The sequence below is a fragment of the Mustela erminea genome, chromosome 7, assembly GCF_009829155.1.
Source record: "Mustela erminea isolate mMusErm1 chromosome 7, mMusErm1.Pri, whole genome shotgun sequence".
Taxonomy (NCBI): Eukaryota; Metazoa; Chordata; class Mammalia; order Carnivora; family Mustelidae; genus Mustela; species Mustela erminea.
This window is the reverse complement of record NC_045620.1, coordinates 74,015,898-74,033,950: the sequence shown is the minus strand read 5'-3', so window position 1 is coordinate 74,033,950 and position 18,053 is coordinate 74,015,898. Positions and strand designations below refer to the sequence as shown.

The 18,053-nt window shown below is 36.8% G+C and overlaps 1 protein-coding gene across 2 annotated transcripts in view; it reads left to right on the top strand.

Moving 5' to 3' along the window:
* PSME4 (proteasome activator subunit 4) overlaps positions 1 to 18,053 on the top strand; it is a 112,416-nt gene that overhangs the window by 65,177 nt on the left and 29,186 nt on the right. For both annotated transcript variants that reach the window (XM_032352115.1, XM_032352114.1), the window contains 15 exons: positions 1,064 to 1,119; positions 4,000 to 4,056; positions 4,266 to 4,321; positions 4,414 to 4,512; positions 6,080 to 6,142; positions 6,285 to 6,380; positions 7,998 to 8,129; positions 10,382 to 10,591; positions 12,212 to 12,348; positions 13,374 to 13,427; positions 13,710 to 13,839; positions 14,493 to 14,574; positions 16,101 to 16,254; positions 16,725 to 16,794; positions 17,840 to 17,965. In XM_032352115.1, coding sequence (XP_032208006.1) covers positions 1,064 to 1,119; positions 4,000 to 4,056; positions 4,266 to 4,321; positions 4,414 to 4,512; positions 6,080 to 6,142; positions 6,285 to 6,380; positions 7,998 to 8,129; positions 10,382 to 10,591; positions 12,212 to 12,348; positions 13,374 to 13,427; positions 13,710 to 13,839; positions 14,493 to 14,574; positions 16,101 to 16,254; positions 16,725 to 16,794; positions 17,840 to 17,965 — 1,522 coding nt within the window. The remainder of the gene's footprint in view (positions 1 to 1,063; positions 1,120 to 3,999; positions 4,057 to 4,265; positions 4,322 to 4,413; positions 4,513 to 6,079; positions 6,143 to 6,284; positions 6,381 to 7,997; positions 8,130 to 10,381; positions 10,592 to 12,211; positions 12,349 to 13,373; positions 13,428 to 13,709; positions 13,840 to 14,492; positions 14,575 to 16,100; positions 16,255 to 16,724; positions 16,795 to 17,839; positions 17,966 to 18,053) is intronic.

The following is an 18,053-nucleotide window of genomic DNA, read 5'->3' as shown; positions in this document are numbered from 1 at the left end:
GGAACATAGTTAAATAATTGGCAGTTTAGTAATCTTAATATTATTACCCATTTAGAGAAATCCAAGAATTCATATCTACCAAATATTAAGATAGAGATAACTTGCTTAATTCAACTTAAGAAAATATCATATAAATGGGGGTATGTTGATTTAAAAAATAGTTTTCTCTTCATTACAAGTGCTATGTAGTTCATGAGTGATGAGTAGTAACCAGTCACTATAAAAAAAATTTTTATAACTAATTAGCTTTGTGTTAGATAAGCTTACCCCATGTTTCCTTGGCATTTATGCCTATGTTCTTCCTCTTAGAAAAGTTGTTGAATTGATATTGTATCTTGAAATGTTGAAAATTATATTTTTCATTGAAGAAAATTTAGATTTCAGATATAAAGGTTCGTATTCCCTAGTAAAATCTGTTCTTACATACCTTAAAAGTGACTTTTAGTTGTTTAATGAGTTTAACTAGCTGGGTCTGGTTCTGTTAATATAATTCTTTGTGGCAGATCTTTAATTAGAAAATGCAGTGTTTTTATATCTGATCATATTCAAAAGAAAGTAATGGCATTTTAACTGTAGGTGTTAGGAGAGATCAGTTTGGGTGGCTTTTAGAGGAGAGGTAATGATTATTTAAAGAAGTTTGTCTGCTATGTATTTTATAATAAAATTTGACTTGAGTTTTTGGTGTCCAGTTTTAACCTTTATTATACCATTATAAAACTGACTTTTCTTTGTATAAATGTGTATAAGAGTTTATCATCAGATTTAAGCTTTTACACTTGAATATTGAACATCATTATTATGTTTATTTGGCTGGTGAATTTTCCCCCATAAAGTCATTAAATTTAATTAACATTTTCTTTAAGATGAACAATACTGTCCTTACTGAAACATAACATTAATCTTCAGAAGGACAGAGTAGGGAGTTGAAGTACTGAAGATGAGAAATCTGTTTGTTAAAAGAACATCATCTTTGTTTTGATTTAAACATTCTAGCAATGATACTTCCCTTTAATCTTTCTTTTTGATATTATTAATAAATGCAAGCACTCTTGTTTTTATACAGGGTACCAAGTATGGTGTCCTTGGAAGAGACAAAGTTGTATACTGGACTTGAATATGGTATGTAAATTATAATCTGAGTAAATCTTATATGGACAGTTTTTGTCAGTTACTCTATAAGGGTTAAAATGGTCAGAAAAAGATAAATACCATATGATTTCACTCATACATGGAATTTAAGAAACAAAATAGATTAACATAGGGGAAGGGAAAGTAAAATAAAATAAGATGAAAATAGAGAGGGAGGCAAATCATAAGAGACCCTGAACTCCAGGAAACAAACTGAGGGTTGCTGGAGGGGTGGGAGGTGGGGAGAAGTGGTAATTGGGTGATGGGCATTAAGGAGGGTATTTGATATAATGAGTGCTGGATGTGATATACAACTGATGAGTCACTAAATTCTTTTTTTTTTTTAAAGATGTTTTTTATTTATTAGAGAGAACACAAGTAGGTAGAGAGGTGGGCAGAGGCAGAGAGAGAGAGAGAAGCAGGCTCCCCACTGAGCAGAGAGCCCGATGGGTGTTCTATCCCAGGTCCCCGAGATCACCACCTGAGCCAAAGGCAAAGGCCTAACCCACAGCCACCCAGGCTCCTGAGTCATTAAATTCTACTCTGGTAACTAATAATATAGTATATATCAACTAAATTGAATTTAAAATAAGGAATTTTAAAAAGTTAATACAGCCACTCTGGAAAACAGTATGATTCTTCAAAAAGTTAAAAATAGGGGCTCCTGGGGCACCTGGGTGGCTAGTTAAAGCCTCTGCCTTCAGCTCAGGTCATGATCCCAGGGTCCTGGGATGGAGCTCTGCATTGGGCTCTCTGCTCAGCAGGGAGCCTGCTTCCTCCTCTCTCTCTCTGCCTGCCTCTCTGACTACTTGTGATCTCTGTTTGTCAAATAAATAAATAAAATTTTTTAAAAGGTGGGGGTGCACCTGGGTGGCTCAGTCATTAAGCATCCCAGGGTCCTGGGATCGAGCCCCACATCAGGCTCCCTGCTCCGTGGGAAGCCTGCTTCCCCCTCTCGAACTCGCCCTGCTTGTGTTCTTCTCTCGCTTTGTCTCTCTCTGTCAAGTAAATAGATAAAATCTTAAAAAAAAAAAAAAAAAAGTTGAATATACGACCCAGCAATTGTACTACTAGGTATTTACCCCGAAGATACAAATGTAGTGATCTGAAGGGGCACCTGCACCCCAGTGTGTAGAGCAGCAATGTCCATGATAACCAAAATGGGAAGGAGTCAAGATGTCCATCAGATGAATGAATAAGGAAGACACACACAGTGGAATATTACTCAGCCACAAAATAATGGAGTCCTGCCATTTGCAATGATGTGGATGGAACGAGAGTGTATTACGCTAAGCAAAACGACTCAAAAGAGAGGAATTATATGATTTCACTCATAAGTGGAATTTAAGAAACAAAGCAGAGGATTATGGGGAAGGGAGGGAAAAACAAAAAACAACATCAGAAAGGGAGACAAACTATAAGAGACTCTTAATTATAGGGAACAAAGAGGGCTATTAGAGGAGGGTGGGTGATGGGGGGATGGAGTAACTGAGTGATGGACATTAAGAGGGGCACAGGGTCTAATGAGCACTGGGTGTTATATACAGCTGGTGAATTACTGAACTTCACCTCTGAAACTAATAATATACTATATGTTATGAATTTAAATAATGAATTTAAATAAGTTTACTAATGAATTTAAATAATTTTTTGAATTGAAATAATTTTTTGAATTTAAGTAATTTTTTTAAAAAGAGTTAAAATGGAGTAAGTAATATGTAGTTAGAATTTTCCTAGTCTCTTTTTCATATATAAAATGAATATTAATTAATACACCATAGCTATCTTTGCTTTCCTTGGAAAAATCGGAAAGTTATTTATATAAAGAATAGCCAAAGGCGCCTGGGTGGCTCAGTGGGTTAAGCCTCTGCCTTCAGCTCAGGTCCTGATCTCAGGGTCTTGCCCCCTCTCTTTCTGCCTGCCTCTCTGCCTACTTGTGATTTCTCTCTGTGTGTGTCAAATAAATTAAAAAAAAAAAAAAAAAGAATAGCCAAGAAAAGGTAGAAATTGGATTAGGTAAGTTAATATTTGGATGCTTTCTGTGTACAGAGACAGATTTTCATATATCATCATGTTCATTTATGTTTAGAATTGTTTTAGAACTGACACATTATACTTGATGTGAATGTGAAAATATTACAACCTTTATCTTTGTGTCTTCCTGTCATAGTGAATTAAATTTCATATAAATATGTAAAACATTGTGTTAACTTAATGTTCTGAATCTAACATTAATAGAAACTTAGTATATTTCCTTATTGTTAGATTAACAGTAGAATTAACTGCATAGATTAATTGCTAAGGTATAACTTTTGTTGGCTTGTTTGGGTCACCCATAACCAATTAAAGAATCCTGTGCACTTAAGATCTCTAATTAGTGAATAGAACCTTTGAAATTTTGGCAAAGATTTTTTTTTTCTCCCTCTTCCTTGCCTGCCAAGAAAGTTTTATAAGCAGGTCTTTGTAAATGTGAAGGTTTTAAAAATTACTCTATCATGCCTGGAAACTAATCCAGCTATGATTAAGGCAGACCTACTTGGTTTTTTCCTGGATACATGATATATTCTTTTTCTTTTTTTTTTAAGATTTTATTTATTTATTTCAGAAAGAGAGACACAGTGAGAGAGGGAACACAAGCAGGGGGAGTGGGAGAGGGAGAAGCAGGCTTCCCACCGAGCAGGGAGCCTAATGTGGGGCTGGATCCCAGGACCCTGGGATCATGACCTGAGCTGAAGGCAGACGTTTAACGACTGAGCCACCCAGGTGCCCCTACATTGTTTATTTATATATAAACTGTTGATGTAAGTAAGCTTCAGCAGCTGGGAGCATTCAGTGTGTCTAAAATGCCTTTTCTCTTTTTTAAAAAAATAGATCTATCCAGAGAGAACCACCGAGAAGCAATTGCTAGGGTCATAAGGAAACTTCTTAGTGAGTACATATATGATTTAACTTATTTTTACTAATAAATATTTGGGAATTTTATAGCATATGTGCTTTTACTCAACTTTGTTTAAATTCTAAATAGAGCAGCTTTTTTTTTTCCTTAACTAAGAGATTCTTAACTGATATACCTAGAGTCCTGTAGTAACTCAAAAGTATTTAGTATTTTAACCAAAATCCATTTTTTTCTATTGTAGACCACATACTTAACAATTCAGAAGATGATACTAAGTCTTTGTTTCTTATCATAAAGGTACAATTGTCCTTCAATAGTTACATGATTATTAATGTGACTAGTTTTGACATGATGGCTTGTAAATATATAATTTGATATTCTTTGAACAGATTATTGGAGACCTCTTGCAGTTCCAAGGATCTCACAAACACGAATTTGACTCCCGTTGGAAAAGCTTTAACCTAGTAAAGAAATCAATGGAAAACCGGGTCAGTATTTTCACCTAAAAAACTCTGAATTAATTTTTTAAAATGTGTTTAATACTGAAATAGTCATTTGATTTAAGGATTATTCAGCATACAGAGGAAGTTTCCCTGTAAGTAAAATAGATTTTCAAATATTATATCACGGTATCATCAAAAGAATGCTGGGAAAATGTTTACTCCTACAAACTCTTCTGTGAGTTTCCATTCCAGGACAGTGTCTGAACTCTCATTGGGAATTTGGAGTGTGGTAATGTGGCAGACTGCCGCCTAAGAACTTGAGGGAATAAAAGATAGGAAGAGTTGTCCACGCGTGTGGATTTAAAGCATCTCACTCTATGGAGATCTTGAAAAATTACCTCTTAACGTTATCTTTGTGTCCAAGAGAAGTTGGTACCTCTGTGGAGTATAGTATTCTCAGGAGCATAGAAGAAGAATACTTATGCCAGCCATTTGATGTTGATAACAAGTGTTCTTTAGGAAGCTTTTGGAAGCTGAGTCAGTTTAGGAAGGGTCACTGCATATTTTAAAGGGAATGGCAGGTAAAAGGGCAGGGAGACATACAAACATGGCAGGGAATAGTGGCTATTGGGCAGAAACAGCAGGTGACAACTGGGTCATTTATAGTTTGTTTGTTTGTTTGTTTGTTTAAGTTCATTTGTTTATTTAAGGAATCTCTAACCCCATGTGGGGCTGGAACTCAATGACCCTAAGATCAAGAGCCAGCCAGACGCCCACAGGTTGTTTATAGTTGTATCCCCAGAAAGTTCTTCAGTTTTATATTCAGCATAGAGGAGTCATTACAGGTTCTGAAGTATATCTGATATGAATATTGGCTTATTCAATATTCAGTGACTTTTGAAAAGCTCTGTCACCGCTGAGGAAGAAAACAGCAGTAGGAGTTTGAGACTGGAAGCAGGGGAGGGTAGTTAAACTATCACAATAGTCTAGATGGAAAAACACAACCTGAATCAAGTCACCGGTGTTGGGATGGAAATAAGATGTTTTGAAAGAGAAGATTTTGTAGAGACTTGATGGCTAGTGAGATAAAGGTGTGAAAGAGGAGCAGTCTCAGTTCCAGGTATCTGCCTTCAGTGACCGGGTAGAAGATTAGGTGGAAGGGGAGACCATTAAAGATAATTTTTAGAAAAGTAAAAGGTATATATTCTACAGTAAACATACACAGTTACCTGGAAAGGCTGTTTATAAATATAACAGAGTCAAGCAATTTTCTTAGTTGTCTCTTTTTGTACTTTCGGTATTTGACTGAAAAAGGACCAGCTCAGTTCCTCTCCCGTGCATAGATCCATTGGTAAATTACCAGAGGAAAACACAGTGTTGGTTGAGCTCTTTAAAGGGCTACTTCTACTATTTGCCATAAAATTAAATGAAATAGTATCTTTTAACGTAAGCCTCTTCACTTTAGAATAAATGAAATACCACCAGTACTCACCAGTCCAGTGTGAACCTCTACAGTTCAGTAAATATTTGTCAGTAAGGATTCAGGGGAACCCATGGGTGCCGTCAGTTAGGAAAAATGTTGAGTGTCTTTGTTTTCTACTTTGTTTTTTAGCTCCATGGGAAAAAACAACATATCAGAGCCCTACTGATTGACAGAGTCATGTTGCAGCATGAGGTAAATCTCTTTAAAATCATGATGACTTTTTTAAATGACAGTTTTCCACATGAATATGTAATTATTTGTGTTACATCATAGTTAAATGAACTTTTCAGTAAAAACTTAGAGATTTGATTTTTACCTTGTTTTCTTTTTGTAGCTACGAACACTGACTGTTGAGGGTTGTGAATACAAACGGGTACATCAAGATATGATCCGAGATCTTCTTCGTTTATCTACAAGTTCATACAGTCAGGTAAGTCCCATCCCCTCTGCAACCCTCCCCAGCTCCACTTCCCCGTTTTACTACAGTGCAATCTAAATAGCCCCATTTCAAATACAAGGAAGTTTAAATAATTTATTGGAGGGGTGCCTGGGTGGCTCATTTGGTTGAGCGTCCAACTCTTGATTTCACCTCAGGTCTTGATCTTGGAGTCATGAGTTCAAGCTTTGCATGGAATCTATTTAAAATAAAATTATTATTATTATTATTATTATTATTTACTGGCATAGAATGCACTTTTCAAATTACACATATTTTCAAGCTAATTTTAGTAGTCATTTAAAAACAATGTTTATTTTTACTGGTTTTTGTTCCTTCTCAAGTTTGGTTTTTTGTTTTTGTTTTTTTTTAAGATTTTATTTATCAGAGAGAGAGGGAGAGCGAGCGAGCACAGGCAGACAGAATGGCAGGCAGAGGCTGAGGGAGAAGCAGGCTCCCTGCTGAGCAAGGAGCCCGATGTGGGACTCGATCCCAGGACGCTGGGATCATGACCTGAGCCGAAGGCAGCTGCTTAACCAACTGAGCCACCCAGGTGTCCCTCAAGTTTTTTTTTTTTTAATGTAAAAATGATAGGGGCACCTTGGTGGCTCAGTCATTAAGGGGCTGCCTTTGGCTCAGGTCATGATCCCAGGGTCCTGGAATGGAGCCCGCATCAGGCTCCCTGCTCGGCAGGAAGCCTGCTTCTCCCTCTGTTCACCCCCCTGCTTGTGTTCCCTCTCTCTTTGTCTCTCTCTCTTGTCAAATAAATAAATAAAATCTTTTTTAAAAAATGCAGAGTTGATAGATAGCACAAGTGCAGTGTTGCTACAACTTAATCAGATCATATTGTGAAAGCCAGTCTGTGAAGGCTGTATGATTCTTTCTGGATGTTATGGTTGGGTTTCAGCAACCTGCTACCATATGAATTATGGGGTCCATCCTTTAAGGAAGCAAAGGACCAAGAGACGATCTCTTTAAGCACAGAGAACTGGGAAAGCAAAATTCATGAATAGCCAGTTATTCTGTCTTTAATAAATAATGTTAAGTTAGGACACAGTCTCTAACTCAAAGATTTCACCTAAAAGGTTTGAAATATGTACAGGGTGTTACTTTTACTATTTTTGGTTATTATTCATTACAATTTAGTTCATGGGTTATAATCTTATACTGAATCTTTTGTTTGGGTTCAAAACATATGGGCTCTACTTACGGTTTGCATTGAAAAGGTAAAGTTCTGTGTTTTAGAAAGTCTTTGATTTTCTTTGCATAAATACAAGAGAAAATCTAACTTCTCGTCAAACGTTATTTGGAATAGAAAGCTAAATAGTCTGCTGATTATGTTACAGGACAAATGCATATCAGTTCTGTTCAGTCTCTCCTTTATCAAAAATATTTGAACCTCTGTAACCTAAACCATGGATGTAGTTGGTGGTAATATGCTTTTCCTTTTGGTAAAAAGATAATCATTTACTTATTTTTGTTAAGGTATGTGCTTTAATATATTTCTCTGTTATAGCAATATTTAAATTATTTTATTTTTGGTAATTTCTTTAGAAACTTTTTGTTGTTTACAATATAATAAAAGTTCTTTGTTAATAATACTTTCTTCAGGTCAGAAATAAGGCTCAGCAAACATTTTTTGCTGCCTTGGGTGCGTATAACTTCTGTTGCAGAGATATCATTCCCTTGGTTTTGGAGTTCTTACGGCCTGATAGACAAGATGTCACACAACAGCAATTCAAGGTATAGGGTTCTTTGTTGGGTCTTTTGTTTTGTTTTGTTTTTTTAATTATGAAAATTTTCAGATACACAGTTGAAAGACTTACTCAGTAAATATCCATATGTCTACCACTCAGATTCTGTATTTAATATTTTAATATATTTGTACATACAAATAAATACATTTGGATGTATTTATCTACATCCATCTCATTTTTTTATGTATTTCAAAACAAATTGAAGACATCACTGTCCTACACCTTTAAGCATAGTCTTTTTTCCTCCCTATTATTTACTCTTCCTATGTTTATGATTGACATTATAATGGGGAGAAAATGTAGGCTGCAGTTTGAGTTGAGCACCAGTGGACAAAGAGCCTAGCTGGCCTGTAGGAGAGGGGGCTGCAAGACCAAAAGGTTTAGAGTAATGTGAACAGCATGTTGGAGGGCCTGAGACAGGAAGAAATGTAGAAGTTTGAGCAACTGAATGAGAGCTTGTGGGGGCGCCTGGGTGGCTCAGTGGGTTAAGCCTCTGCCTTTGGCTCAGGTCATGATCTCAGGGTCCTGGGATCGAGCCCCCACATCGGGCTGTCTGCCCAGCAGGGAGCCTGCTTCCCTTCTCTCTCTGCCTGCCTCTCTGCCTACTTATGATCTCTCTCTGTTTAAAAAAAAAAAAAAAACTGAATGAGAGCTTGTATGAGTAGAGCAGAGAAGGAAGGAGATGAATAAGATAAGGAAAACAGTATATCTCACAGGGGTGTAGGAGAGTATAGGTGAAACATAATGCTTTTACTATCAGATAGAAGTGGATTGATTGAAAGTGATTTAGGAGGGAGAATTGATGAGATTTGGTGGTTGAGTATGAAGGAACTGAAAAAAGGAGGTATCAAAATTATTAAGGTTTTGGATTGTACAGCTGGTTATTGGGTACATCGGAGGGAGAGAAAAGGGAGAATAGATGATGAATTTGTTTGGGTAAGTAATGTATGAAGTATTTCCTATAAACTAAGAGAGGATGCCAAGTAGGTAGTTAGATACCATTTCACTCAACACACCATTTCAGTGTGTATTGATGATAACTGAAATCTTTGGGCACTGGTAAGAGAGCCTAGGAGGAGAATAAGAGGAGAAAGAGGACCGGGAGGCAAGTGTTGAGAAAACTCCATTAGGACCCCATGAAGAAGTAACCAAGTAGGGAAAGATCAGAAAGATACCAAGATATGAGGAGTTACAGAAGCCAAGGAGAGATCATTCCCTGAAAGAAGGGAGACTTAGCAGTATCACTTGATTTCTGGAGAGAGTTAAGATGACAACTAAACACGTTCTTGGAAGCTGTCTCGTAAGACAGGTAAAACTATAGCTTGGACTCGGTTGCTTGCTTTAGTAAATGAAGTTGTGTCAGAACACAGCCATGTCCATTCCTTTCTGTACTTGGTCTATGGCTGCTTTCGTGCTACAAGATCGTTGATAAGGAGTTGGAACAGAGACCATATGGCCAACTATTTACTATTTGACCCTTTATAGAAAAAATTTGCTGGCCTCCGATGTAGATGTATAATTCAAGAGTGTTGTGGAATGTCTGACTCTTAGGGTAGTATGTTGTTGACCATGTTGGGAATGGGTTAAATGGACAAGTAAGATCAAAATTAAAAAACGTCTGTTAGGTTAGTAAAATCGAAGTTACCAGTGATCTTATGAGAACCTGTAAAGAGGAGTAGAGCACACAGTGGGTAATAAGCCAGATCAGAATTGAGTTATGGTGAATGTTTAAAAAATAACATAATAGCTCTTTTCATTAAAATGGGGTGTCGTTCTGATTAATTGAGCCTTTATGAGTAAAAAGCATACAGTGTAGTTAAGTTAGCTAGTTTAAGAAAAACTTAAGAACACAATCAGATTTTAGAAATTATCGTAGATGCCCCTAAGATGCTAAAAGTGGCAAATGTTTGTGGCCTTTGTATTAACAATTCTAGTAGAAGAGAATTGGAATGGAAGCTGTATCCTTAAAAACAACAGCCTTAAATTTCTATATTATTGTATTCATAGCTGCTCTTTGAGCTAACTCTTCATTAGATCACTAAGGGCAAATATTACTGGATGACAGTAAATATCGAGTTCAAGTTTCTGAAAGTAACCTGTTAAATGTGTGAGCCTATTTTACTAACCAGTATCAAGCACTTAAAGAATCTGTGTTTAGTACATTTAAAAAGATGTAAGTGAATTGGCTATAGCAATACAGTGGCTCTTATCCCCTACATTAATTATTTTTACCTGCAGGGTGCCTTGTATTGTCTCCTTGGAAATCACAGTGGTGTATGTTTGGCAAACCTTCATGACTGGGACTGTATTGTACAGACGTGGCCAGCAATTGTTTCTTCTGGACTTAGCAAAGCGATGTCCCTGGAAAAGCCATCAATCGTGAGACTGTTTGATGATCTTGCAGAAAAGATTCATCGGCAGTATGAAACAATTGGCTTGGATTTCTCAGTGAGCAAAACCATTTTTTTTTTTTTTAATTCAAATCTTAGTGGAAATTAGTATTAGCTTTCTGTTTAATATTTGTACTTTAGTAATCACTGAATTTGGAGCATGGCCAGAAGAGAGCTGGGTTGTTTTCTACTAAGAGGCAACAAAGGGCTATTACAGTGTTGCATTTACCATGATTATCTATATATCCATGGCCTCATTTTTCAAAGAGTTGATTATATTTTAGGAGGTCAGTCTTACTAGCCAAAGTCATAAAAGTTTGACCATAAGGCTCATAATTTATAGTGACAAAAATTAAAATTGGATGATTCGACAAATGAGAAAGTGAAGAATACCTGTGTCAGTGATCCTTGTTTGGGGAAATGTGGCAGATGTGTATGTCCACATCGGTCACAACAGGATGGATGAAAGTGGTGGTGTGAGTGAATTGCCCTCCTCTCTATGGTAATTGTGTTTGACACCCATCCTTTGGTTTTAAAATCACTGCTTTAAACATATTCCTTTTCTATAAAACACAATCCTGCTATTTACAGCTGTCGTTAGATAATGCTTTTGTTTGTTTGTTTTTAGATTTTTATTAAGTAATCTCTACATCCAAAGTGGGGCTCAAACTCCCAACCCCAACCAAGATCAAGAGTCACATGCTTTTTGACTAGCCTGACAGGTGCCCCGGATTATGGTTTCTTTCTTTCTTTCTTTCTTTTTTATTAAAGATTTTATTTATTTATTTGACAGACAGAGACCACAAGTAGGCAGAGAGGCAGGAAGAGAGAGAGGGGGAAGCAGGCTCCCTGCTGAGCAGAGAGCCCAATGTGGGACTTGATCCCAGGACTCTGGGATCATGACCTGAGCCGAAAGTAGAGGCTTAACCCACTGAGCCACCCAGGCACCCCCAGATTATGCTTTCTTTAAAAAAGATTTTTTGGGGGTGCCTGGGTGGCACATTCTGTTAAGTGTCTTCCTTTGCCCAGGTTTTGGTCCTGGGATTGAGCCACACACTGGGCTCCCTGCTTAGTGGGGAGTCTGCTTTTCCCTCTCCCACTGTACTCTCCCCCACCCCCACTCAGGTTCTGTCTCTATCATGCTCGCTCACCCACTCTCTTACATAAATGAATAAAATTTTTTTTTTTTAAGGTTTTTTGGTGGGGAGCCTGGCTGAGAGCATGTGACTCTTGAACTTAAGGTTGTGAGTTTGAGCCCCATATTGGGTGTAAAGATTACTTAAAAAAAAATTTTTTTTTAATGTTTTTAACTAAAGGTTTTTTTTTTTTAATGAGCTCATAATTCACATGACAAAAATTTCACCCTTACATAACACAATAGTATATTGTATATTCACAATAGTATATGCCCTGGACTCTGCAACCGTAGCTCGGAAAGAAAGCCTGTACTGGGGACAGTGACTCCCATTCCCCCAGCATTCCGAGACCCTGGAGACCACGAATCTACTTCCCTTATCTGTGAATTTGCCTATTATGGACATTTCATATACATGGAATCACGTAATAGGTGGTCTTTCTATCTGGCTCCTTTCACGCAACATAACGTTGTAAAGATTTCTCCATGTTCTGGCGTGTGTCAGTACTTCATTTTGTGTCCTCTCTTTTCTTTTTTTATAAGATTCCAAAGTCCTGTGTGGAAATAGCAGAATTACTTCAACAATCAAAAAACCCCTCCTCCAACCAGACAATGCTTAGTGCAGAAGAAATTAAAGAAGGACTTAAACGCCAACAAGAAAAGAATGCTGATGCACTAAGGTAATTATGGATGCCTGCTTCTCAAGATAGATAGCATTATGGGTAGCAGGTTTTGAATATCTCTGAGATATAGATGTGCCATATTTACCTCGTGAAATTTACACGTTGATTCTGAAAAAATACAAAACGTTAGGAGATCATTATTGTGAAGGTCCTGGATTGTCACTTTCAGCTACAGAAGTGGAATACTCCATCTTAAAACTTGTCTTAACAAAACTGGTTTTAGGGGCACCTGGGTGGCTCAGTTAGTTAAGAATCTGCTGTCAGCTCAAGCCATGATCCCAGGGTGCAGGGATCGAGCTCCTAGTGAGACTCCCTGCTCAGTGGGGAGTCTGCTTCTTCCTCTCCCTCTGCCCTTAACACCCTGCGCGTGTGCTCTCTCTGTTCCCTGTGTGTGTGTCTCTCTTCTCAAATAAATAAAATCTTGAAAAAAAAAGAAGACAACGACAACTGGTTTTAGGTTTTTGGAACCCAAGCAATTCCATGCTTCAGTGATAGCGCTCAAGCAGGAGCCTTCCTAGCTTGCTTTTCTCTTTGCCTTGTGAATATACTTACTGTTTTTTTCCTAACATGTCTAGGTTAATTAATCTAGTTAATCTAGATTAAATCACAGATTTAATCTGTGAGTAGTACTCAATTAGTTAGAAGTGGTCTTACAGTTGATTACTTCTATAGACATGTTAGGAAAAAAATAATAAGCATATTCATAAGGCAAAAACAAAATCAAGCTAGGAAGCCTCCGCTTGGGGCCAGTTGAGGTGCTCAGTGTACCTAGCAGTTTTTTTGTTTTCTCTCTGCCCTTCATGTTCTTTTTCTCACATCTCTCTTCACCAGTCTGCTCTCACTCTGGCTTGGTTCTCACCAGGCCTTTTATAGTCTGGTGATGATGCATTAAGAGGGGAGTAAATTTGACTAGAATTTGAATTTCTGTTACATTATTTGGTGATCATCTTAACTACTGTATTAAAACAATACCTCACCTAAAGTGTTTGTTTTTATTGTCTGTTGTTGTTTTTTTTTTTAAGGAACTATGAAAATTTGGTAAACACTTTATTAGATGGTGTGGAGCAGAGAAATCTGTAAGTGCAAGTTTTTAAAAGTTCTCAAAGCTTTTACCTTAAATACTGCAGGGGGTTTCTACCCTGAAAGCCATGAATGGCTGTATCTCAAAAAATTATTGTCTGATTCATGAGTTTAGAAGAATGAGAGGTAAACTTTTGGGCCAATGGTAAGAGTGGTGCTCATCAGTAAACCTATATTAATTCTTAGAAAACTTATAATATTTCAAATACAGTTTTCTTCTAAAAGTTGTTTTATGAGTGATATGTTTTGTGATTTTTTTTTTTCCCTCCTCTTTTCAGGCCTTGGAAATTCGAACATATAGGCATTGGGCTTTTGTCTCTACTTTTGAGAGATGACCGAGTGCTACCTCTTCGTGCCATACGTTTTTTCGTTGAGAATCTCAACCATGATGCAATTGTAGTTCGAAAGGTAGATACTTTATTGTAGCTACAGTCTTGAGTTCAAGAATTTTTACCCACCTGAAGCCTTTAAAGTTTTCAGAGGATACATTTAATAAGTACCTTGAAGTGTGTTGATTCAGAATCTATCACTTGTTGGTTCAGAGATAATAATAATTCAGCAACCGGTATATGAGGACATGTTCAGGCACTGTGCATTTCAACACTGGGGATACAGCAGGGAGCAAGTTTATAGACTCATGGGAAATCCTGACTGAAAAATTAATGACAGCTATGAAGTATTACAGGAAGGGAAAGATACGTGAGGATACAACTTTTGGGTTTTATTCACAAAGTATTAGAGGTGGGGTGCAAGATGGGACTGACCTAGCCTGGTGCATTAGAGAAAGACCTTTAAGATTCTAGGCTGAGATTTGAAGAATGAGCAGAATAAAGGATCAAAGTTTCTAGGCAGACTAGCTTGGATGAAAGTAAGAACTTGAAATGACTCGTTCCAAATTAGATTTAGCACTCACATGGCTATGCCGCCAAATGTCAACAGGTGAGGTAGTTAATCTGCTTTTAAAAGAAGTAGAATCCAGCTTCTGCTTTGTTCAAGGCAGGCAACAGCCATTCAAGAATTTTACATTGTTGACATATGTACTTTATGTGTTTCTTTTCTAGATGGCAATCTCGGCAGTGGCTGGTATTCTTAAACAACTCAAAAGAACCCACAAAAAGTTGACCATCAGCCCCTATGAAATGAGTAAGTACTACCAAATGTGATTACTGTGCTTCTCAGTCAAACTTGGAAAGCTTCTTTGAAATGTATAAATTTATAGTTCTGGAGCTCCAATATTTTTCTATACAAGTTTAGAAGTATAGAAAGATCTCAGCACACAAAGCATGAATATTATGAGGAAAAATAATTGACTCAGTGAAAACTAGTGATAACAAGTATTTATACAACTAGATGAACTCTGAGACACCTGACTGGCTTAGTAGGAAGAGCACGCAACTCTTGGTCTTGCAGGTGTGTGTTCAAACTCCACATTAGGTGTAGAGATTACTAAAAATATAAATTAAAAAGAGGGACTGTGTCTTTATAATATATGTACCTTTTGCACACTCTCCACAAACATGTCTTCTACTTATCTTACCAACCAAGCAATTACAGTAGTTATTAATCAGACTGACTTTCAGAGACTTAAAATTCACAATAATTACCAGAGACCTTTATCATTAATACATCAGTATGTTAAGTGTTTCTCTCTGGGTGTAGGTTTAGAGGCAAGGTTAATTTTCTTCTTTATACCTTACTGTGTTATCAGATTTTCTGAATAGTAATCTAATCAGAATAGTGGTCAGAAAGAATAATGAACTAACTTGATTGGGGGGGTGTCATTTTTATTCCTCCGGCTTCCACATTTTTTATCTCTGATAACTTCTGTGATACTCAAACAGCTATTTTCAGTCCACCCCCACCTCATACTCCCTTTGGGAGGGGAGTATAGCTATGAAACACCATCTTTATCTGGGAACACTATAAAATGGTGTTAACAAAATGTGGGAAAGCCTTTCATTATACGCCCTACCACTAATCTTATTTGCCTTTTTAGAGAGGGGAATCTCAAGCAGGCTCCACACCTGGTGCAGAACTGCATCCCAGGCTCTGTTGGTCTCACAACCCTGAGATCGTGACCTGAGCCAAAAATCAAGAGTCAGATGCTTAAACAACTGAGCCACTCACGTGCCCTTAATCCTGCTTTATCCTCACTGGGACACATTTGTAGTTCCCATATTAAATGAATGTTTAATGGTTCCCAAAAAATGTACATTATGTAGAAAGAATGTCAAAGTACATATGGTAAAATGTTAAAGTTTGGGGCTTCTGGGTGAAGAATATATGGGAGTTCTTTGAGCTCTTTAAAAGCCTGAAATTAATTCAAATCTTAAGAGTTTTAACAAAATTAATCTTTTTAATTTTGGTGAAAGGAATAACTTGTGGATCATACTTGATTTTGGTTTTTGCCCCAAATAATTATCCCATTCAGGAATTTTACATTGTTGACACATGTACTTTTCGTGTTTCTTTTCTAGATGGCAATCTCAGCAGTGGCTGGTATTCTTAAATAGCTCAAAAGAAATCATACATATGCGGTCTTGCCTTGAACAGATTTTGATAAACTTGTTATAAAGACAAAGTCAAACCAGTACTATTGATTGAAAGTTGAGAGCAATTATTGCATGCATATTTTTAAGTTTATCAAATGTAATTGTCTTTTCCTTAAGGTGGATATTCTAAACCTACCCAAATTCTTGCTGGGGATAGGCCTGATAATCATTGGTTGCATTATGATAGCAAAAGTATACCAAGAACCAAAAAAGAATGGGAGTCAAGCTGCTTTGTGGAAAAAACTCACTGGGGATATTACACCTGGCCTCAGTAAGTTGCAAATTGCCCAAACCTTCCTATTAAACAGCTTATCTTTGATGTAATTTGTTTTATCATGGAGAGGTTCAGAGACACTCAAAGCAGATGTGGAGGACCCTGCCACTAAAAACACACAAACTCTAGCTTTTTTCTTCTTCTTCTTCCTCTTTTTCTTCTGTTCCTGCCAGGGCTACACCTCAGTCTTACCTCATTCTTTGTATTTCCACTGAAACCCTTAGACTTCTTATTTCCACCATTACACATTTAAGGAGTTTGTGAATAGCTGCTCTAAATTATATGCTATGCCTACACCAGCCCAGAGAAATGCTTGCTTGTCTCACTGTTGACTCCAATCACTTACGTCACTAGGACACAGCATCTAATTAGAATTCATTAAAAGTGCCTTCTAATGCTTTCTCCATGAAGCTCTCCTGTGTTTTGGTTTTTTTTCTATATATATTACAAATATAAACTCTTTGTAGGAATATGGTTGTTTACGCTGGTGTGGAAGAGCAGCCTAAGCTTGGCAGAAGCAGGGAGGATTTGACAGAGGTAAGCATTCCATTTTCGCTATCTGTAAACACTTAATCATGGTTCACATGCATCTTACTTTTGGCCTCTGATTTATTTCAAACGGAGGTCATGGTTTTTTCCCCCAGTCAGTGTATTTCAGGATAGCACTGGGTAAATACTGGTAAATGTGTACTCCCTTTCTCCACCCCCTTTATCTGCCCATCCCCTGAATTCTGTTTGGTCCAGTTGGCACAAGTCTTTGTTTTTAAGATTGCTCATGTACTGGCCCACTTTTCCTGGGTCCTGCTTTATATAGTCATTAACATGTTTCTCGTATGCATTCTATATGGTAACAAGCTTCTTGAAGGCAGAGATTGGGTTTTGTTGCTTGTTGCTGCTGTTGGCTTTTAATTTTTTATTGCATATAAATGATGAGCACTCAGTAAACAGATATTTGAAGATTTAAGTCAAAACTCCTTAGTTGTCAATAAAGTTTATTTCTTTACCATTTTAAAAATTAAGGACTTTTAGTGTCTTCTCAGTAAACTTAGTAACATAGCTTTTTATTTTATTTATGTATTAACTTTTAAGTAAGCTCTATGCTGTATGTGGGCCTTGAACTCATGACCCTGAGATCAAAAGTCACATGTTGTACTGACTGAACCAGCCAGGTATCCCTAGCACTTATTTTCTAATTCAATAAAGTTTACCTTTTAACTTCTGATGTTTTATAAATATAGAAATAATTTGTTGAGGTTTACAGTTTAGAATATTTTCCTCAGTTATACACCAGATGGCACAATGGTACTGTCATTATGTACCATCTTCAAGCAGACTGTTTGTGGGTTTTAATTCAGTTTGAGAAAGGGAATTCAAACTTGAAGATCTGAAGAAAAACTTTTAACTGTTATGGATTTAGCATTTTTAGGAGAAATTTTGGTTGTCAAAAGCCTCTATGAGAAGTAAAAATTCTTGTAACAGCCTAATGTTGATAATTAAAACTTCACAGTTGAATTTTGATGTTTCAGAATCATGTTTTTAAATAGATCTTAAACCCTGAATGTTTTTTTTTTTAACTTTATAGGCTGAACAGATTATATTTGATCATTTTTCTGATCCTAAATTTGTTGAACAGTTAATTACTTTTCTATCTTTAGAAGACAGAAAAGGAAAAGATAAGTTTAATCCTCGCCGGTTTTGCCTCTTTAAGGTAAATATGTTATTTAATATTCCTCTTCATAAAGCTTACTATCAGTTTGTTGGTGCATAAGTTTTAAAGTCAAAGTTTGAGTTTGGTT